This window comes from Schistocerca serialis, chromosome 1 (genome assembly GCF_023864345.2).
Source record: "Schistocerca serialis cubense isolate TAMUIC-IGC-003099 chromosome 1, iqSchSeri2.2, whole genome shotgun sequence".
NCBI lineage: Eukaryota > Metazoa > Arthropoda > Insecta > Orthoptera > Acrididae > Schistocerca > Schistocerca serialis.
The window spans coordinates 251,802,583-251,826,103 of record NC_064638.1 but is presented as its reverse complement, the minus strand read 5'-3'; the positions used below and the strand labels follow the sequence as shown (position 1 = coordinate 251,826,103).

At 43.4% G+C, this 23,521-nt stretch overlaps 1 protein-coding gene across 2 annotated transcripts in view; it reads right to left on the bottom strand.

The window, feature by feature from the left end:
- The window catches only part of LOC126457246 (uncharacterized), a 188,622-nt gene that overhangs the window by 43,517 nt on the left and 121,584 nt on the right, over positions 1-23,521 (bottom strand). Inside the window, exon 1 of one of the 2 annotated variants that reach the window (XM_050093420.1) lies at positions 9,213-9,302. The exons of the other annotated variant lie outside the window; for it this stretch is intronic. Within the exon in view, the coding sequence (XP_049949377.1) occupies positions 9,213-9,237 (25 nt within the window). The 5' untranslated portion in view covers positions 9,238-9,302. Of the gene's footprint in view, positions 1-9,212; positions 9,303-23,521 lie in introns of those variants that run through there. 2 annotated transcript variants of the gene reach the window in all.

Here is a 23,521-nt window from a genome sequence, read left to right as displayed (position 1 = left end):
CGGAGATCCGAATGGGGGACTATTCCGGAATCTTTTGCCAATGGAGAGATCATCATGAGACTTCTTCAATTACAGGCCACATGTCCTGTGGATACACATTACGTGTCCTTAATGCAGTGGTTTCCATTGCCTTCTGCATCCTCATGTCGTTGATTCTTGCTGATTCTTCCGCCTTTAGGGGCAATTTCGCACCCCTAGGACAAGAGAGTGCCCTGAACCTCTATCCGCTCCTCCGCCCTCTTTGGGCCGTTGGCAGAATGAGGCTGACTTTTTATGCCGGAAGTCTTCGGCTGCCAATGCTGATTATTTATCAAAATTTAGGCAGTGGCGGGGATCGAACCCGGGACCGAAGACGTTTAGATTATGAATTAAAGACGCTACACCTATACCACGGGTAAAACCTAGAACTACTTAAACCTAACTAACCTAAGGAAATCACACACATCCATGCCCGAGGCAGGATTCGAAACTGCGACCGTAGCGGTCACGCGGTTCCAGACTGAAGCGCCTAGAACCGCACGGTCACACTGGCCGGCTAAATTAATGCACGAATAATTATTAACAGAGTACAAAGAACAGCTGACGCCCTCTTACTGGAGGGACAAAATAGTTTTAGAAAACAATGATCACGTAGTGACGATATTGCAATAGAGCGGCAGTGAACTGAAACGAGGTACGAACATAATTTGAAGACTCATGTTGCTCAAAATGGCTCTAAGCGCTGTCTAAGTCCCCTAAACTTAGAACTAGTTAAACCTAACTAACCTAAGGACATCACACTCATCCATGCCCGAGGCAGAATTCGAACCTGCGACCTAGCAGCCGCGTGGTTCCGGACTGAAGCGCCTAGAACCGGTCGGCCGCAATGGCCGCCAGTTATATTGCATTTATAGATTATGAAAAAGCCTTGCATAGAGTGAATAGGTATGAGGAATAGAACGGAAAGACGAGGTTATCCTAAACTTTTAATACAAGTGGTAAAAATTTATAGTCAAATAACGAAATTTTCATTAACACAGGCAACGAGAGAATAGGGCGGAAGCACTTAACAGAGGAGGGTGATAGGGATGCAGTCTCTTACCCACTTTATTTAAAGTACACATCCTGAGACAAAAAAACAAAGCACCACGAAAGAATTGACCGAATGGGACGGAAATCAGTAGATGTTATGTGCATGTACAGACAAACAAATGATTATAATTCAGAAAAATTGGATGATATACTCAAGAGAAAGAGCTTCACAAATTGAGCAAGTAAATATCGCGTTGGTCCACCTCTGGGCCATATGCAAGCAGTTATTTGCTTGACGTCATTGTTGGATATCCTCCTGAGAGATGTCGTGCCAAATCCTGTCCAATTGGAGCGTTAGATCGTCAAAATCCTGAGATGGATGGAGGGTCCTGCCCATAATGGTTCGTAAGTTCTAAAGCACTAGAAACTCTCGCCGTGTGCGGGCGGGCATTATCTTGCTGAAATGTAAGCCCAGAATGGCTTGCCATGAAGGGCAACAAAAAGGGGCGTAGAATATTGCCGACGCACTGCTGTGCTCGTAGGTATGCTGCGGATGACAAAGAAAGGGATTTTGCTGTGAAACCATTACTCCTGGTTGTCGGGCAGTATCGCTGGCGACAGTCAGGTTGCTATGTCAGGGAGTTTCCATAAACGTCTTCAGCCTGGAATCTTATTGACTGGAGTAGAACTGTCTTCAGTGATGAGTCCCGCTTCACACTGAGCCCCAATGACCCACGAAGGGGTGTCTGGAGACGCCCCGGACAGCGGTCTAAGCTAGTAATGGCTGCGACATATCCATCGTAATCAAATAAACAAGCGACCCTTTTCTGTGAAGTGCTTCGCGAACGGTCCGCTTTTGTAGGTTTCAGTTCATTTTGGAACTCCCAATCAGCTGATTTGCGGCTTAATTTCCTGTTCACATTTTTGGCTTTCTAATCAATAGTCGGTGCACGTTAGAAGAAAATTACTGAATTTGCTTTCTTGCGAGGAACACATTTTTCCAGGATTCAACACATTTATTTATATTTGTTTTGGCGAATTACAATCGGGTATTTCTGTTTTTCTCACTAATGAATCAGTTTCTCTGATGCTCAAACATATTCAGCGTCGAGCATGTGGTGTTAGTTGCTGAGCACATTTCCAGACTTTACGAACTATTCTCTCGCAGAGTTAAGCTGCTACTTGTAGAGAGTAGTAATTCCGCAAACAAGGTCCCCCGTGAATGGAGATGTACGACACACTTATAAAGAAATGAACAAAGGAGATTGTCTGAATGGTTTTTATGCTTCTTATTTCGATTTGATTCAGAGTTTGCTGGCATAGGGGAGATAAGTTCGTCAACTGAAACTAAAAATTAATGTAACCAGAAATAAGCTCACGGGACAAAAAATTAGTCACCCATGGAGAAAACATTACACGTATCATTTAATACCGTGTAATACCGCCCCGGTACTTGACAACCGTCTGGATTCGGTTAGGAAGCGAGTCCACAAGTTCGTCCACGTGCGTCTCATCCAGGTTAAGCCACTAGCTGAGGATTTAATGGCGCATTGCCACCAAACTGCGGGAATTCTGATGTCGGCGCATTACCCGCTGCTTCCAGATGTCCCACACATTTTCTGTGGGGCTCAAGACAGATGATTTTGCAGGCCAGTCGAAGTGTAAAATGGTGGGAGAGAGTCCAGAAACCATTCACGTATTTCCCCAGCCCGATGAACTTTGCTGCTGTTGTCTTTATGTGCCTGCGTGAGCAGTGACCTCTTGCTACGTGACCGACTCGAAATGTTCATAGTATGCTGTTCCCATCACAACTCTCTTTCTAACAGGTTGGGATGGACCTTCATTCTTTGCTTGCAGCAATTCCTGTCGGGTCGGGAAGTGACTTTTATTCATAAGCCGTGGAAGCGTCTCCGGGCCTTCTTAGTGGGGATCTTTTTACGATCGCAATTATCACGTATTTCGAGGTCACGTGTGTTACACGACTGCTTGTAGACAAGTTGAACAGTCCGCTGCAAGTTTACCAACAAATCCAACAAAGTCACACACCTTATGGCTATGGGCACGACCAAATACGATTGTCCCTTTCTGTCACTCTGTCACGTCCTAACATTTACCCACATCTACGCACAATGTGCACTTGAAACGTGTCTCTATCGATTGCTACTGCCTTATGCTCGCGTAGAGGCAGTGTTCATGCGATTGAGCAGTAACTCGATCGCTGCGCCATCTGTAAAGGCTTAAAGATTCATCTGCGCGTGCGCACTCTGGTGACAATTTTTTTGTCGGATAAGCTTATTTATTATACTTCCCATTATGGCTATGGGAGGATCATACTTCCTTCAGATGAATTTATGTCAGTTAATAAAGTATAGATATATTGTATGTACAAGTGTTGGATAACTTGAGACACATTCTGACAGAAGAAGAAAAAGTTATGTGGAATATAAGACTACATAGGTGAACTGTAATAGTAAAGTAAATACCATTCATTGGTCACGGGCAGCTTTCCCAGTCGTATGTGCATCACATACACTCTTTATAAATTGAACTAATGAAAAGATGGTGTGTTAGGAGCTAAGAAGGGTAAAGAACATAGACAAGTAATAAAGCTGCCAGTCGCCGCATAACATTTTTAATTGTTATAGTTACGTCAAGCTGATATTTTCTGGTGAATGTGTTTATATGTGGAAAGGGTTGAGAGAGAGAGAGACAGAGGCAGAGAGAGAGGGTGAGTGTGTGTGTGTGTGTGTGTGTGTGTGTGTGTGTGTGTGTGTGAGAGAGAGAGAGAGAGAGAGAGAGAGAGAGAGAGAGAGAGAGAAGACGGAAAGAGGGGAAGCAAAATTTGACTATGAGAGAACTGTGGGTTATTTAGCATACGATTCCCAGTTTCGTTTTTTAATGGGACTAGGCTGCAAGCAAACTGAATAATGGGCCCGCCACCCGCCCCCTCTTGACAAATCGCATCAGCGCTGTTGGAGAAAATGCACATTCCATAGAACAAAGTGGATTCTGCAGTGGCTACAGCACAATTGACCACATACATATCCTGCGGGAAGAAGGTAACAAAGACAAGGAATATGAAATGCCACTATGCACAGCTTTCATAAATTTTGAAAAGACATTTGATTCTACCAGATACACTGCAGTTGTACAGGCATTGACGAACAAGGCCTGGCGAGAAGGTACATCAAGGTATTATCTAACAGCTATGATGTCTCGATGGCTTCTGTCAGCATGAATTTTCCATTGGAAGAGGAGAACAGTGTGATCTTGTAGTCATGAAATTATTTAAACAATAATTGAAATTTGGGTTTTAAATACGGCCGTGGTAGCCGTGCGGTTCTAGGCGCTACAGTCTGGAACCGCGCGACCGCTACGGTCGCAGGTTCGAATCCTGCCTCGGGCATGGATGTGTGTGATGTCCTTAGGTTAGTTAGGTTTAAGTAGTTCTAAGTTCTAGGGGACTGATAACCTCAGAACTTAAGTCCCATAGTACTCAGAGGCATTTTTTTGGGGTTTTAAATGTTTCAAAAGAAACCTTCGGACAGCTCAGATATATTTATAATTAAGAAAGATTGAAGAGAAGTGAAATACGAGCAATAACATGAGATCAGAATGTTGCGGGAAAGGCAAAGGCTATAATATGGAACCGGCAGGAAATATCGCACGAAGGAATGACGAATGATGGACAAAGGAGGTACTAGAGTGGAGTCCCATTGAAAGACGAAGAGCACAGGGTTAACCACCCGAACGCCTCACAAAAGAAAGAGAATCAGCCAGAAGAAACGGTCGGATATAAGTGTCACTTCATACATACCATGTGGCGGTTCGTAAATAATTGCCTCCCCACCTCCCCACTCTTTCTTCCCCTCCCCCCTTTCCGCCCCCTTTCCCTACACATTTCAGTAACCCTCTAGGATTCCCTCCCATTCCCGTCCCCCCTACCCTCATCACCTCCCTTCGCCCTCTCCTATTCTCTCCTCCCCCCACGGCCCGCCCTCCCCCCTCCCCCTATGGTTTTTGGATTTGTTGAGTACAGTGGGATAGCACATAGTGACAGTCTACGAGGATTACAAATGTTTGTTACCATTACGTTTTTCCATACATGTAATTTATATTGGTGAAATGTACAGTATCTTTGTTTATGAATCAGGTGTTAAGATTTACCTTTGTGATTCCTATAGTAGGTGGCTGCTATGGACGAGCAGTTCTAGGCATTTCATTCCGGAATCGCGCTGCTGCTACGGTCGCACGTTCGAATCCTGCCTCGGGCATGGATGTGTGTGATGTCCTTAGGTTAATTAGGTCTAGGGGACTGATGACCTCAGATGTTAGGTCTCATAGTGCTTAGACCCATTTGAACTATTCCTATAGTACATAATATGCTTCTTAAATTGCGTAAAAATTTTCATGAGACTAATATCGAAATATTTCAGTATACCGCCGGTTAATACCATGGCGCCACTTGACGCCTGCACAGCAAGTCACAAGGGTTCTGCAGCGCCTCAGTGTAGTCCACATGAGGTCGTCGGCACGGCGTGTAGTTTCAACTTTACTGTTGCTATGGATGCTGCACTTTTACCTTTTAGACATTTGACAACTCATCTGCAAGCATCCTGTTCTATAAATGATAAACCGTGCGGAGTTTTTTTAATGTATTTGTACTTTGTTCTCAAAATGTCGACGAAACATGTATGTGAACATACACGCAAAGCTATGAAAAAGTTTTTGTAAGATTTTGGTCATCCCAAAAAATGGTTGTCTCTTGTGCATATTGCCTATTTTCTTTTCATATGGTGTAATGCCAATCTGAAGATGACAGCACTATTCTGTCGAAACTAGTAATTGGAATAAAGGTCTAGAAATCAAGCTATCACAAAAAAAGTGTAAATGCTTTCAGTTCTCTGTGACGAATAGAGCGATCACCAGAGTACACTGGTGTTGTTCCAGATTAGTGTTGTTACCAGGCCTGATAGCGTGTACAATGAGTGTGAAAAGCGTCAGATGTTGTCACAGTGGAGACAGCGTTATCAGCACCCCACAGAGTTTGCGAGAGGGTCCACTGTGGGTCGATATTTGGCTGGCTTGTTGAATCGTGCAATATACATATTTTCGGGGCAATGAGATGTGGTAATGGCCCAATGCTGGTGTGTGATGGAACGAGACGGAAGCCATACTCGTCGTCGAAGTTACAGTCGACCACGTCTGGTGTCTTTGAATAATAGTGTCATTTCCGTTCGTCGCATTGCGTATTTCTGTCAATGACTTTCTCTACTGTTCTTTCTACGTGGTCCAAGTTTCAACGAGCTGTGTTATTTGACAATGACACATCATGGGAAAGTTACTTTCATTTATAAGTTTTGCAGACCAGTGTATAAGGAAGATAAATAGGTCGAAATATATAACACACAATATATAAATACGCTTTTATGAGGCCAAGACAGCTGGTCGAGTGTGGCCTTCATGAAGGAATTTGCCCGTTGTTTTCCTGTACTGATTTAGCGCCACTCTTACGCGACTAGCGCGAAATTTGAATGGACATCATCTTTCAGGTGTAGAAACACGCCTACCAACTTTCGTTTATGTCACACAACCCTTTCTCGGCAATGCGATTTTCTTCCGTCAGTGTACTTACTACATTCAGTAAGAGCGACCAGTTATATATATAATATTTTAAGTACATTGTTAGAGACAGCGAGATTTGCACAAAACATAGTCTGCAGAGCAGGTGCTCAAATCGACCTCCCTAACTCAGTGGATCACTCTTCCCTGAACTTATCGCTCTTAACTGAACAAATCGACAGCTGTAAAGGTAATTTACGGAGGACACCAAGGAAGTGCGATAGCGCTTTTACTATTTACAATGTACTCGTATATAAATTGTTTAGTAGAAAGCGTCGGAAGTTCTATAAGACAGTTTGCAGATGATGCGGTTGTCTATAAGAACGTACCAGCTACAGAAGACAGCATCGATTTGCAGAGGACTGATGAATAGTGCGGGGTCTAGCAATTCACCCTGAACGTAAATAAATGTAACATATTGCGCCCGCATAGGAAAAGAAATCCAGTATTGTACAACTACACTGTAGATGACAAATTGCTGGAAACAGCGGGTACGGTAAACTGTCTACAGTAGCTACCAACAGCGGCCTTAAGTGGAAGTAGATAGGCCGGCCGTTGTGACCGAGCGGTTGTAGGCGCTTCAGTCCGGAACCTCGCTGCTGCTAGGTCGCAGGTTCGAATCTTGCCTCGGGCATGGATGTGTGTGATGCCCTTGGGTTAGTTAGGTTTACGTAGTTCTAAGTCTAGTGGACTGATGACCTTAGCTGTTAAGTCCCATAGGGCTTAGAGCCATTTGAAGCAGATCGTAGGAAAAGTAGAAGCCAAACTGAGATTCATAGGAAGAGTCTTAAGAAAATGTTCCTCATCCACGAAGGAAGAGGGTTACCAGGCGCTTTTTCGACCAATTCTTGAGTACTGTTCATGAATCTGGGATCCTTGTATTGTAGGACTGATGGAAGAGGTAGAGAAGATTCAACGGAGAGCGGCGCGTTTCGTCACGAGGTCGTATAGACGCCACGAGAGCGTTACAGAGATCCTCAACAAACTTCAACGGCAGACGCTGCCACAGCGGTTTCCTTTTGAAATTTCGAGAGAGCACTTTGTGGAAAGAGTCGGACGACGTATTACGGCCTCCCATATAAGTCTCGCGAATTGACCAAGACGAGAAAAATCGACATTAGAGCTAATACAGAGGCTTACCGGCTGTCATTCTTTCCAATAGCCAAATAGGGAAGGAGGGATCAAGTTAGTATCCTGTGCCATACACCGTTAGGTGACTATCGGAGCACAATGTAGATGTAGAGAAAAGTGCAATAATGAAAATGATTGTACTTCCATTTCTGTATTAGTAGTAAATAATTGGCCGTCTTTTGTATAAGACATCTACATCTACATCCATACTCCGCAAGCCACCTGACGGTGTGTGGCGGAGGGTACTTTGAGTACCTCTATGGGTTCTCCCTTCTATTCCAGTCTCGTATTGTTCGTGGAAAGAAAGATTGTCGGTATGCCTCCGTGTGGGCTCTAATCTCTCTGATTTTATCCTCATGGTCTCTTCGCGAGATATACGTAGGGGGAGCAATATACTGCTTGACTCCTCGATGAAGGTATGTTCTCGAAACTTCAACAAAAGCTCGTACCAGGCAACTGAGCGACTCTCTTGCAGAGTCTTCCACTTCAGTTTATCTCTCATCTCCGTAACGCTTTCACGATTACTAAATGATCCTGTAACGAAGCGCGCTGCTCTCCGTTGGATCTTCTCTATCTCTTCTATCAGCCCTATCTGGCACGGATCCCACACTGGTGAGCAATATTCAAGCAGTGGGCGAACATGTGTACTGTAACCCACTTCCTTTGTTTTCGGATTGCATTTCCTTAGGATTCTTCCAATGAGTCTCAGTCTGGCATCTGCTTTACCAACGATCAAATTTATATGATCATTCCATTTTAAATCACTCCTAATGCCTACTCCCAGATAATTTATGGAATTAACTGCTCCCAGTTCAAATGGTTCAAATGGCTCTGAGCACTATGGGACTTAACATCTGTGGTCATCAGTCCCCTAGAAGTTAGAACTACTTAAACCTAACTAACCTAAGGACATCACACACATCCATGCCCGAGGCAGGATTCGAACCTGCGACCGTAGCAGTCCCGCGGTTCCGGACTGCGCCTGCTCCCAGTTGCTGACCTGCTATATTGTAGCTAAATGATAAAGGATCTTTCTTTTCTATGTATTCGCAGCACATTACACTTGTCTACATTGAGATTCAATTGCCATTCCCTGCACCACGCGTCAATTCGATGCACCTGCTGTAATCGCTGTATAATGGTTAGGCAGCCACATATCATAACATGCAGTCTAAAATTTGGAAACCAGAAGTAATTACACCTAAACCCAGAATAGAACGCAGGAACTTGAGTACTCTGAAGCATAACTTTATCCTCTGCATTAACTGCTGTACCCTACTTTGACGTCTATCTTCTACACAAAATACGCACGGTACGGAATTTTGAAAGAGACATTTGCTACTGCTGGCATGCAAAGAATCGCGGCGTTTCGATCACCCTGTATAAAGCACTCACCACACTTGTCGTGTGTTACGCTTCGCGCTTAGCGCTGCTGCGTGCGCACTCACCGGTGGCTTGCTGCTCCACCCCCATGCTGCCTGGTCAGAGACACGCCGGAGACTGCGCCGTACGCCCGACGGCACAGTGCGCTACGTCATGCCACGGCCGTTGCTTGCCGCCAAAACGCCGACCCCCGCGCCCGTTGCAGCTGGAGGCGTGACCGCCGTACCGGCTGCCGCGTGTCAAACCCGCAGGATGCTAAGTTCACCCAACCTGGATATGATGTGACGTCATTATGACGTAACACGTTTTAGTCGATTAACACACCTATCGACTTTTACGAACGTTCGAGATTCTAAACTGTCGTCAGCTAGTGGTTTGTTTTGACACGTGCGATTCTGATAACAGCTCAGTGTGGCAGTGTATATGTATTTCGCAAAAATAAAAGAGCTTGATATTAATAGAAATATTCCTGACCGTGGCCTTGAAAACACCACGGACAACACGTTTCGCAAAAAAGTGAAGTCTTCTTGTGTCCTGACCAGATTAGATTCTGTGATTGTTGTATTGAACGCTTACGCCTAAAATAATATTGATTTATTATCAATATTTTAGTATGGTTTCATACAATTGGTCTTGTCAGTACATATTAGATTGTAGCAGCATACTCTTGCTGACTTTTTTTTCTTAATTTATATAGCTGAATGAGAACTCGTGCAAGTTTGTTAGCTAAGTAATTTATATGTCCATCCCAAGATAGTCTTTTATCAACCATAATTCCAAGTAATTTCACAATCGGACCGCAGAGACAGGTACCTTAGTGTCCAGTAATGACTGGTGTGTAGAATGATTGAATTTCGAACTTAAAAAGAAAAATATGAGGCATTGTTGAAGAAAAATAGTCGACCGGAGATGAAATACGAGGGGAAGTGGATTTCTCAATGTAATCTTAACGAAAGGTTAGTGTCTTGACGCATCTAAAGATTTTGGCTACTGAGTGCTTCTTCTCTCCGAGTACAAATAACCGACGCACTTCAGCTGGGTCAGAAGTACATCAATTTCTGCTTGAGATTCACAAAAACCACGCAATTGCCTGTCGTCATCGATGCTGAACTCTTTCAGATTTTCTCTCGTTAGTCTCTCGAATGCTGAACACATAATTAGAGACGAGCAAACGAAAAACAACGCACAGGACATAAACACAGTACAATACACGATTTAAACGCAAGGAACGCAAAACACATGTCAACGAATGGTGCAGAGCACAGCGCTACCCTGTCACAACCTCTCGAAAGTTCACAGAAGTCGAATAGTCGATATACGGTTTCTATCGTTTTCGATGTAGCGTGTATACGTCATAATGACGTCACATCGTATCCAAGTCCGGTGAACTTAGCATCCTCCGTCAAACTCGGGTGGCGCGCGCGAGGTAGCGTCATGCTTAGGACTTCATACTCAAAACTACTTAGCTACCGATGCTGCCGGCCGCTGGTGGCCGAGCGGTTCTAAGCACTTCAGTCTGGAACCGCGCGACCTGGGATCCTTGTATTGCAGGTTCGAATCCTGCCTCGGGCATGGATGTGTGAGATGTCCTTAGGTTAGTTAGGTTCAAGTAGTTCTAAGTTCTAGGGGACTGATGACCTGAGAAGTTAAGTCCCATAGTGCTCAGAGACATTTGAACCAATCTACCGATGCTTTGCCAGGAGCACTTGGAGACGCGGGGGAGAGTTGCTACGTAACTCTTACCTAATACTAAGAGCGGTATTCATCGGAGCCAACACGAGAAAACCAGCGCCACCGAAAGAGAATTCTCTCTGGTGCAAATGGCAGGTGGACATAAGCGAATTGCATTCTGTCGTGTTCGGTTCGCATCACTGGTTCCGCCGGTTGTCGGTTTTTTAGCCAACCATCAAACAAAGCTAGAGTCCCCTCCACTTTGCGATATGTAGCAGCAGACAACATTCGTCTGGTGTCTTGTTTGCGAACTACGAGGGTTATTCGGAAAGTAAGCAGCGATCGGTCGCGAAATGGAAAATACGGTGAAAATCTGATGAAGCTTTGCACAGATGCGTTGGGCACTGTGTCTAGTACGCCCATCGATCGCATCATGTTACTCTTTTCAGTTCTGACCCCACAGCGAGAAGTAAAAATGGCTAGAAATTAGCGTCTCCCGCCAAGTATGAGGGCCTGGCGAAAGATTTCGCCTGAATCTATGCAATCCACTGTCATGCGGTTCGTTCTACACAATTCTCGGCCGCTCTCAGCAGGGGCAATGAAGATGCTCCTGCAGTGTTCCCGATGAGAAGTGTTTGATCACCCACAATACAGCCCGTAACTGGCTAGCCTTGAGGTTGATCTCTGCTCAAATGAACCGCTGGCTATGAAGACAATATTTCGACACAGACAACGAGCTGCCGTCCAGAGTAGAAAATTGTCTAAAAGCTCTGGCGGCTGTCTTCTATAACGAGGAAATTGAAAAGTTGGTACAACTCTACGGCAGATATCTAAGTCTGAGCGACGACCGTGTAGAGAAGCAACTGGAAGGTGTAGCTAACCGTTGCAAATAAAACAGTTTTGATTTTCACTGTGGTTTCCATTTCGCGACCTATCGTTCCTTACTTTCCGAACAGCCCTCGTACTTTTGTTATTGACGTGAGTTGCGTGAGCGATGGAATGGTCCGAAGAGAATGTAACGTTGGTGATATAGCATCTATACGTATTACAAAAATGTATGTATGTATGTATGTGTGTGTGTGTGTGTGTGTGTGTGTGTGTGTGTGTGTGTGTGTGTTCCACATCTCCTAAAACCGAACTTAGTGGACATAGCTCTTACTGTCAGGCTCTGGGCATAAGAACAACCTACTTATCATAGTTCAGGCGACATGACGTCTTAAATAAGGGGGTACGTGGAAAAATGCCGCCTTATTACTTTTTTGCTACTAAATCTCTTCACAACATATTTCACAGACAGTATCCACATACGTCACTGCATGCACCTACACAAATATGTTGAAGTTCTCTAAGGATGTAGATACAGTAATAAAGAATAGCTCAGTAGACAGCACAGTTGAAGAGGAATTGACATCTCTAAAAAAGGGCCATCACAGAAGTTGGGAAGGTAACATAGGTACAAAGAAGGTAAATGCGAAGAAATCATGGGTAACAGATGAAATACTTCAGTTGACTGGTGATAGGAGGAAGCACAAAAATGTTCCGGGAAACTCAGGAATACAGAAATACAAGTCGCTGAGGAATGAAATAAATAGGAAGTGCAGAGAAGATAAGACGAAATGGCTGGAGGAAAAACGTGAAGACATCGAAAAAGAAATGATTGTCAGAAGACAGACTTAGCATGCAGGAAAGTCAAAACAACCTTCGGTGACGTTAAAAGCAAGGGTGGTAACATTAAGAGTGCAACGGGAATTCCACAGTTAAATGAAGAGGAGAGAGCGGATAGGTGGAAAGAATACATTGGAAGCCTCTATGAGGGGGAACATTTGTCTAATGTGATAGAAGAAGAAAAAAGGAGTCGATTTAGAAAATACGGGGAATCCAGTATTAAAATCAGAGTTTAAACGAGCTTTGCAGGAGTTAAGATCAAATAAGGCAGCAGGGATAGATAACATTCCATCAGAATTTCTAAAATCATTGGGAAGAAGAGGCAACAAAACGACTGCTCACGCGGGTGTGTAGACGGTATGAGTCTGGCGACATGCCATCTGATTTTCGGAAAAATATCTTCCACACAATTCCGAAGACTGCAAGAGCTGAGAAGTGCGAGAATTATCGAAGAATCGGTTTAAAAAGGCACGCATCCAAGTTGCGGACAAGAGTAATACACAGACGAATGGAAATGAAAATTGAGAATGTGTTAGAAGACGATCAGTTTAGCTTCAGGGAAGGTAAGGGCGCCAGAGTGGCAATTCTGACGTTGAGATTGATAATGGAAGTAAGACTAAAGAAAAATCAAGACACGTTCATAGGAATTGCCGACCTGGAGAAAGCGATCGAGAATGTAAAATGGTGCAAGATGTTAGAAAGTCTGAAGAAATCAGGGGTAAGCTACAGGGAGAGACGAATAATATACAATATGTACAAGAGCCAAGAGGGAATGATAAGAGTAGGCGGCCAAGAAGGAAGAAAGTTGTGCGACGGGGATGTAGTCTTTCACCCTACTGTTCAATCTGTATATCGAAGAAGTAGTGATGGAAATGAAAGAAAGGTTATGGAGTGGGATTAAAATTCAAGGCGAAAGGATATCAATGACACGATTTGTTGACAACATTGCTATCTTGAGTGAAAGTGAAGAAGAATTACAGAATCTGCTGAATGGAATTAACAGTATAATGAGAGCAGAATATGGACTGATAGTAAATCTAAGTAAGACAAAAGTAATGAGAAGCAGCAGAAATGAGAACAGCGGTAAACTTAACATCAGGATTGATGGTCACGAAGTAGATGAAGGAATTCCGCTATTAAGGAGCAAAATAACCAATGACGGATGGAGCAAAGAGGACATCAAAAGCAGATTAGCACTGGCAAAAAGGGCATTGCTGGCCAGGAGGAGTATACTAGTAACAAAGATAAGCCTTAATTTGAGGAAGAAATTTCTGAGAATGTACGTTTGAGGCACAGTATTGTATGATAGTGAAACTGACTGTGGGAAAACTGGAACAGAAGAGAATAGGAGCGTTTGAGAGGTTGTGCTACAGGCGAAAGTTGAAAATTAGGTGGATCGATAAGGTAAGGAATGAGGAGGTTCTGCGCAGAATCAGAGAGGAAAGGAATATACGGAAAACACAGGAAGAGACAGGATGGGAGGACATCTGCTAAGAGATCAGGGAATAACTTCTGTGGTAATGGAGGGAGCTGTAGAGGGCAAACAATGTAGAGGAAGACAGAGATTGGAATACAACCAGCAAATAACTGAGGACCTAGGAATTCGTTGCGGGGCGCGTCGTACTAGTCAGAAGACTGACTACTAAAAAAGAAAAAAAAAAAGGAAAGAAGAGCCCGTGTAGCATAATGGCGTAATGTCTTCCCACATCATATCACTGGAACCACCAAAACTGTCATGTTCGACAATGTTCCTGCAAGCGTTACGCGTTCCTACCTCTCGCCATATGATGATATGTCCGGCATTTTTCTTAAAGGATCATACAATTTACGATTTGCTAAGCATATGTAGATCAAATTGCAAAAAGGTAGCTTAGCTGAACGGGAGAGAGGGTGGGGGGCGGGGGCGGAGAGGAGACGCGAATCTATTCTCACAGATTTTACATATATGCATATATTACGCAGCGAATATTGTCTACATCTACATCTACATCTATACTCCGCGAGCCACCTTACGGTGTGTGGCGGAGGGTACTTATTGTACCACTATCTGATCCCCCCTTCCCTGTTCCATTCACGAATTGTGCGTGGGAAGAACGACTGCTTGTAAGTCTCCGTATTTGCTCTAATTTCTCGGATCTTTTCGTTGTGATCATTACGCGAGATATATGTGGGCGGTAGTAATATGTTGCCCATCTCTTCCCGGAATGTGCTCTCTCGTAATTTCGATAATAAACCTCTCCGTATTGCGTAACGCCTTTCTTGAAGTGTCCGCCACTGGAGCTTGTTCAGCATCTCCGTAACGCTCTCGCGCTGACTAAATGTCCCCATGACGAATCGCGCTGCTTTTCGCTGGATCATGTCTATCTCTTCTATTAATCCAACCTGGTAAGGGTCCCATACTGATGAGCAATACTCAAGAATCGGACGAACAAGCGTTTTGTAAGCTACTTCTTTCGTCGATGAGTCACATTTTCTTAGAATTCTTCCTATGAATCTCAACCTGGCGCCTGCTTTTCCCACTATTTGTTTTATGTGATCATTCCACTTCAGATCGCTCCGGATAGTAACTCCTAAGTATTTTACGGTCGTTACCGCTTCCAATGATTTACCACCTATGGCATAATCGTACTGGAATGGATTTCTGCCCCTATGTATGCGCATTATATTACATTTATCTACGTTTAGGGAAAGCTGCCAGCTGTCGCACCATGCATTAATCCTCTGCAGGTCCTCCTGGAGTACGTACGAGTCTTCTGATGTTGCTACTTTCTTGTAGACAACCGTGTCATCTGCAAATAGCCTCACGGAGCTACCGATGTTGTCAACTAAGTCATTTATGTATATTGTAAATAATAAAGGTCCTATCACGCTTCCCTGCGGTACTCCCGAAATTACCTCTACATCTGCAGATTTTGAACCGTTAAGAATGACATGTTGTGTTCTTTCTTCTAGGAAATCCTGAATCCAATCACAAACCTGGTCCGATATTCCGTAAGCTCGTATTTTTTTCACTAAACGTAAGTGCGGAACCGTATCAAATGCCTTCCTGAAGTCCAGGAATACGGCATCAATCTGCTCGCCAGTGTCTACGGCACTGTGAATTTCTTGGGCAAATAGGGCGAGCTGAGTTTCACATGATCTCTGTTTGCGGAATCCATGTTGGTTATGATGAAGGAGATTTGTATTATCTAAGAACGTCATAATACGAGAACACAAAACATGTTCCATTATTCTACAACAGATTGACGTAAGCGAAATAGGCCTATAATTATTCGCATCTGATTTATGACCCTTCTTGAAAATGGGAACGACCTGCGCTTTCTTCCAGTCGCTAGGTACTTTACGTTCTTCCAGCGATCTACGATAAATTGCTGATAGAAAGGGGGCAAGTTCTTTAGCATAATCATTGTAGAATCTTAAGGGTATCTCGTCTGGTCCGGATGCTTTTCCGCTACGAAGTGATAGCAGTTGTTTTTCAATTCCGATATCGTTTATTTCAATATTTTCCATTTTGGCGTCCGTGCGACGGCTGAAGTCAGGGACCGTGTTACGATTTTCCGCAATGAAACAGTTTCGGAACACTGAATTCAGTATTTCTGCCTTTCTTCGGTCGTCCTCTGTTTCGGTGCCATCGTGGTCAACGAGTGACTGAATAGGGGATTTAGATCCGCTTACCGATTTTACATATGACCAAAACTTTTTAGGGTTCTTGTTTAGATTGTTTGCCAATGTTTTATGTTCGAATTCGTTGAATGCTTCTCTCATTGCTCTCTTTACGCTCTTTTTCGCTTCGTGCAGCTTTTCCTTATCAGCTATGATTCGACTACTCTTAAACCTATGATGAAGCTTTCTTTGTTTGCGTAGTACCTTTCGTACATGATTGTTATACCACGGTGGATCTTTCCCCTCGCTTTGGACCTTAGTCGGCACGAACTTATCTAAGGCGTACTGGACGATGTTTCTGAATTTTTTCCATTTTTGTTCCACATCCTCTTCCTCAGAAATGAACGTTTGATGGTGGTCACTCAGATATTCTGCGATTTGTGCCCTATCACTCTTGTTAAGTAAATATATTTTCCTTCCTTTCTTGGCATTTCTTATTACACTTGTAGTCAATGATGCAACCACTGACTTATGATCACTGATACCCTCTTCTACATTCACGGAGTCGAAAAGTTCCGGTCTATTTGTTGCTATCACAAGAACGCCACCCAAGTACAAAATAGATCACACTCGTATAAGCTATGATCGAATACGGCTAGGCATCGAACCACGAGGATCCTTGCCGCCTGGTGCAAGTCTTTGCAGTTGACGCCACTTCGGCAACTTCGTGTCGACGAGGATGGAAGGACGATAAAGCCAATGCAACAGCCAGTCACTGAGGGGGGGGGGGGGGGGGGAGACCTCCCATCCAGCCGGAAATCGAACCTGGGTCCCTCGCATGACATCCCGCCATGGTAACCTCTCAATTATGGAGGCGGAGTCTTGAGTAAGCTCTGCGGATAGGCAAAATTCCTTCAGACGTCCTCCCATCCTATCTCTCCTGTGTTTTCCACATATTCCTTTCCTCTGCGATTCTGCGCAGAAGCTCCTCATTTCTTACCTTATCAATCCACCTAATTTTCAACATTCGTCTGTAGCACCACATCTAGGAAAGACAAGAATAAGAATGGCTTAAATTTCAAGTTTCAGGAAGTATTTGTTGGTTTTTTAATAATTTTTTAACCTGTGAAAGCATTAATTTCACGGAAGAAGTGAAGAACTCATTTAAACATCTGTTATGTTTTAACAAACGGATAAAACCCAATGCAGGTGTGCAGGAGTACATACCTAAGTGTATGGGGTTCGATCCCTGGTCAGTCTTAGGATTTTTGTCTGTCACATATCACTACACCAAGTTCTGGTAGTGATTCGTTCGTGTGTAAAATGCCAGTTGCAGCGTCCACGTTAAACTTTAGATCCTCCTAGAAATGGCTAAGTCAGTTCAGAGGTCGGAGAATGACAACGGGCGTAGGGGGGAGGAAGGTGGATTGCTGCATGTACTAAGACATTCGTGGGAAATTGCGTTGTAGTCACTCCTCAGTGCACCAAACCAACAGTTTTTGATTCAGTCTAGTTTGGTTCATACTCATATCTCGCAAGCTCATCTGTTTGCGTATGAAAGGTAATTAATGGAAGAAAACAGAGAAAGCCCACAAGCAACGGATTACATGTTTCGAAATCTTTGATTCGTCTTCAAATATTCCATCAGCAATATAATTTGCTGATTTGTCTTCAACTCTTTCCCTAATAAAGTGGAGCTGTGCTTAATACATAAGGCATACATTCGGAGGACAGAGGTTCAAATCCCCGTCTAGCGGCTCAAATATTCTCCCTTAATTGCTTAAGGCAAATGTTGTGATGATTAGTCTGAAAACGGTACGGCCTACATCTTTCCTCAACGTCCCCCCAGACTGAATCTGTGATTTTGTCATCCAAGGCATGATAAAGCCTCAACCTTCCTTCCTCGTTTCTTCTTTCTCGAGTTTTTTTGTTATTCTTGATAGCAATACTTGCCTCCTTCCTGAATCTTAAAAAAAAAAAAACACAGGAAATCTATATACGGCGTACACAGAAACAGAAACAATTGCGTTAGCCATGATTATTATAAGACGTAAAGGTATTCGGCAACTGGAGAATCAGTAATAAAAAAGCATAGTATTGAGCTTCAAACAGAGAAAGCGAATGAATTAAGTATCTTGGAGAAATAATTCAGTCTACCACAGTGGTAAAGCCAGAATGTTTCTATACATATGAATGCTAGCTAAATCATGGGTTAATGGCTGAACAGACTAGAGATATTTGAAAGACAGGATATTAGAAAAATAAAGGGTGCAATACAAACAACATTTGATTGTAAAATGAATAGGAGTTAGGAGATATGCCCAAATACGCTGAAAATATCAGTTTTAATAATATCAGATTTAATGGAAAAGCGATGGTTAATCTTCTTTGCGCATATGTGCCTAAATAATAAGGACTGTTTAACGAAACAAATATTCATTTTTTCTGGAAAATTTAGAACACTTTCAACACAGAACAAATAACATCACGAACAACAGGATCAGGAGAAAGGGAAAGCGCGGGATTAGCCGAGCGGTCACGGCGCTGCAGCCATGGACTGTGCGGCTGGTCCCGGCGAAGGTTCGAGTCCTCCCTCGGGCATGGGTGTGTGTGTTTGTCCTTAGGATAATTTAGATTAAGTAGTGTGTAAGCTTAGGGACTAATGACCTTAGCAGTTAAGTCCCATAAGGTTTCAAACACATTTGAACATTTTTCGAACAGAAAGGGAAAGACAGTACAGGGAAAAGGTGAAAGGTTACTGGAAAAGTAGAAAACTACACAGAAAGAAGAGAGATTCAACTTTCTACGTATTGCTAATTGATTAATACGAAGATAAAAATTTTTTAACGTCCCGTCGACTATGAGGTCATTAGAGATAGAGCACATGGTCGGGTTCAGTGTGGATGAAGTAGGAAGTCGGCAGTGTCCCTTCCAAAGAAACCATCCTAGCATTTATCTTAATCGCTTTAGGGAAACCACAGAGAGCATAAATCTGGAGGACGGACGATGATTTGAACCTAGTCCAGTGTCACTAACTTTGCGCCATCTCGATCAATTGAAGTAGATGCAATCTGTATTACTGAACAGCTAATGTAGTTAGTCATCCCCAGTTGCAGGTTGCCTATTTATATGCCTGCAGGGACAAAAAGAATTTGATATTGAGTATTTCAAATAACTATTGAACTAATTTAAAAATATGAAATGCTGCAATCAATTTTGGTTCGTGCACAATTTTACCAGTGTGCTACAAGGTGATGGCCTATAGCCTTTTCACTTACAAAGGTAGTAGTCGTAGCTAAATTGAATGTATAAATTTTAAGTATATAAACTGAAATGTTTAAATACATTTAAAATTTATAATTAATAGTTAAACATTGCAAGGAAGAAGGGAAAAACATGTTGTTAACAACACTGACCTGAGTCGGTAACTTGCCAGTCAGTGCTCTAGACCAATCGGCCACAGAGCCATCAGACGTCTCTAAAACCTCTCATACTCTGCAGTTGCACACTACGCTACATGCGATTAAAACAAAAAAAATACTGACCAGCTGTTGTGAGCAACGTAGCACTCGTAGTGCTGAAAGGGATGACGTCATTCTCTGAATTGATCGCAGTGCGGCTGACCATCATTTCAGCATTCGACATTGGTCCATAGCTATTGCGGAGACAGCGCTACGAAACGTGTTTGTCCATTTTAATTCCACACCAACACACATTCGATGAGAAGCTGCGTAATTTTAGTGCGAGTGCCGAATCACATTGAAAGAGAAATGGCATAATTTTAGTGTAATATTTATAGTGTGCTGTAGTACATTACCACGTGATAAAAGACAGCCATTGGCTGTAATAACTAGGGCCTGAATTTCAATGACCTGCGGCGCGGGATTAGCCGAGCCGTCAGGCGCTGCAGTCGTGGACTGTGCGGCTGGTCCCGGCGGAGGTTCGAGTCCTCCCTCGGGTATGGGTGTGTGTGTTTGTCCTTGGGATAATTTAGGTTAAGTAATCTGTAAGCTTAGGGACTGATGACCTTAGCAGTTAAGTCCCATAAGATTTCACACATTTTTCAATGACCTAAAAAAACAGCGTAATACGCAAGCACTTATAACCTAAGAATTATACAAATATGACCTTAAATATTATTTTACGTAAGGTTATTTAAAATATTCTTATTGATATTTTTATGTAGCATGTAATACAGAATACTCTTCTGAACAAATTGTGAGTATAGCACTTACTTTTTGCAGTGTTTAAAACTAACTAGCGCATATTTTTTAATTGTTTGCATGTGTCTGGAAAAAAAACAGAAAGTACACTGAAAACAACAACACCTATCCAAACAATAACATAATGTTTTTAGTATTACACTCCCCTTGTTTAAAGTAGTCCAAAGTAGTTGACACGTCCTCTCAATTTGCACTTTCTGCAGAGTTGCTCTGCATCACAAAGGTTCATTTTCGCGTTTTCCATTTTCAAAGAGCTGTGGTTGTTGCTGAGGATAGTTTTGTACCTGGAAAAGCTCCTTTACACTTCAAAGGACGTCACAAGAGTGTATTTGAAGGTTTGTCAGTTACATGACCACAAGCTCAGCGCAACTCACTCTGCACATAGTGCACAAACGAGCAGTCGTCTGATAGCTTTTGATACCAATGAAAATTTGCTGTTTATGTATGCCAAGTTTTCAGACAAGGTATCTGTGAAGACCTGTTCCAGAGTTTTGGGAGCACTTGATTTATCGATGTCAAGCTCACAAAAGATTGTCTTTATTTTGGTGTAGTTGGTACTCAGCAACATTAAGCCAAGAACAATATCGTGCCAGAACTTGCTGAAGGGAGGGAGGCGCTGAAGGGGCTTGGTCCTTGAATTTTTGCATCCTTAGCGGAGCTTTCACGTAGATTTTCTTGCCACAGAAAATTCATTCATCCACATCAGGGTAATTTGATCGCACCTATTCTGCAACACTGCGTAACGCTTGTGCAAGGCAAGCGACGTACACCATACTGGGTTAGATAATCTGAATCCCCTTGACTGCTTTAGCCATGTATGAAGCACCATCTGCTACTAGCAACAAAACGTTGCCTCTGTTCGCACCGTCCGGCCACAGTAGCTTCACAGAGTGTCAAACAAAATGGCAGTTGTTTACTCTCGAGACAGCTTCATACGTTAGGAGGTACATTTCTCTAGGCCCGACTCTAGCTTCACAGAGTGTCAAACAAAATGGCAGTTGTTTACTTTCGAGACAGCTTCATACGTTAGGAGGTACATTTCTCTAGGCCCGTCAACCTTTAGAAAAGCAACAACAATATTTGCCACATAACACCCACCCACATAGGTGGTTTCATCCATAGACACTAAGACATTTTGGTCAGCAACACTGATTCGTACACGAAGCGCCAAAGAAATTGTGTAGGTATGCCTGTTCAAATACAGAGATATGTAAACAGGCAGAATACGGCGCTGCGGTCGACAATGCCTATACAGGGGCAACAAGTGTCGGGCGCAGTTGTTAGATCGGTTACTGCTGCTACGATGGCAGATTAACAAGATTTAAGCGAGTTTGAAGGTGGTGTTATAGTCGGCGCACGAGTGATAGGACACAGCATCTCCGAGTTAGCGATGACCATTTCACCGTACGACCATTGCACGAGTGTACTGTGAATATCAGGAATCCGGTAAAACATCAAATCTCTGACATCGCTGCGGCCGGAAAAAGATCCCGCAAGAATGGGACCAACGACGCCTGAAGGGAATTGTGCAACCTGACAGAAGTGAAACACTTCCGCAAATTGTTGCAGATTTCAATGCTGGGTCATGAGCAAGTGTCAGCGTGCGGACCATTCAACAAAACATCATAGATATGGGCTTTTGGAGCCGTAGGCCCAGTCGTGTTCCCTTGATGACTGCATGATGCAAAGCTTTATGCCTCACCTGGGGCTGTCAACATCGACATTGGACTGCTGATGACTGGAAACATGTTGCCTCGTCGGATGAGTCTCGTTTCAAATTGTATCGAGCAAATGGACGTGTACGGGTATGGAGAGAACCTCATGAACCTATGGACCCTGCATGTCGGCAGGGGACTGTTCAAGCTGGTGGTGGCTCTGTAATGGTGCGAGGCGTGTGCAGTTGGAGTGATATGGGATCCCTGATACGTCTAGATACGGCTTTCACAGGTGTCACGTACGTAAGCATCCTGTCTGATCGCCTGCGCCCATTCATGTCCATTATGCATTCCGACAGACTTGGGCAATTCCAGCAGGACAATGTAACATCCCACACGTCCAGAAATACCACAGAGTGGCTCCAGGAATACTCTTCTGGGTTTAAACACTTCCACGGCCACCAAACTCCCCAGGCATGAACATTATTCTGCATATCTGGGGTGCCTTGCAACATGCTGTTCAGAAGAGATCTCCATCCCCTCGTACTCTTACGGATTTGTGGACAGCCCTGCAGGATTCACGGTGTCAGTTCCCTCCAGCACTACTACAGACATTAGTTGGGTCCATGCTACGTCGTGTTGCGACACTTCTGCGTGCTCGCTGGGGCCTCAAACGGTATTAGACAGTTGTACCAGTTTCTTTGGCTCTTCAGTGTATTCAGTTGTGCACTTCCTCGTGGCACACGGATAAATAGTTCTTCCTCAACGCAGATTCGTCTGGAACTGAATGAGCTGTGTACTTCTCCGAGAAATGAAGCTTGAATTCTAAAGCTTCTCCAGTGGGATGTTACAAGACACCACATCTCACACGTGTCCTTGAAGAATGACTGCGCGATTAAAGATGGGCCTATCGTCTCATATAAATCGTTTGTCTGCTGTAATTTTCAGTATTTCTCTTCACACAGTTGCTGTGTTTCACGGTTACAGTATTGTTGCATATTAAAGCATTTTTCTTTACTAATTTTAAATTCACGTGAATTACAAAATAGTATGTCTCCGTCAGTGCTGAAGAACTTCTCTCCAAAATCACGAACAAACTCTCGCAACTTCAAGCTGTTTGAGCACTTTCCTTTCGGCATGTTGTACCAGAAAGCGTTTGTATTCGAACCCTGTGCGACATTTATTACTTCGGAAGCCGTCTTTTTTAGCTTTGAAAGCGTTTTGTCGAGCCGCGCAACAATATCTTACGTCGACGAACCACCTGGAGTGTTATCGCTGGTTGTCTACAGTCCTGATAAATAAAGCTTTGTGATAATTGTTGTGTTTATTTGTGGCAATATCACCTGAAACAATGTCACATGAGCAACATTTTCATGTTTTCACTTTTGTGTCCATAAAGGTACGACAACTATTTCCATTTTCGGCAAAAGTTGGCCGAAAGACAAGTAAATATGACGTTTTTCTACACTACAGTACGTAGATTCCTCATAAATTATCGCAAAATTCATCCTAAAGTTCAGGAAAAATATAACTTGTCATCAAAATCCGTGCCCTAGT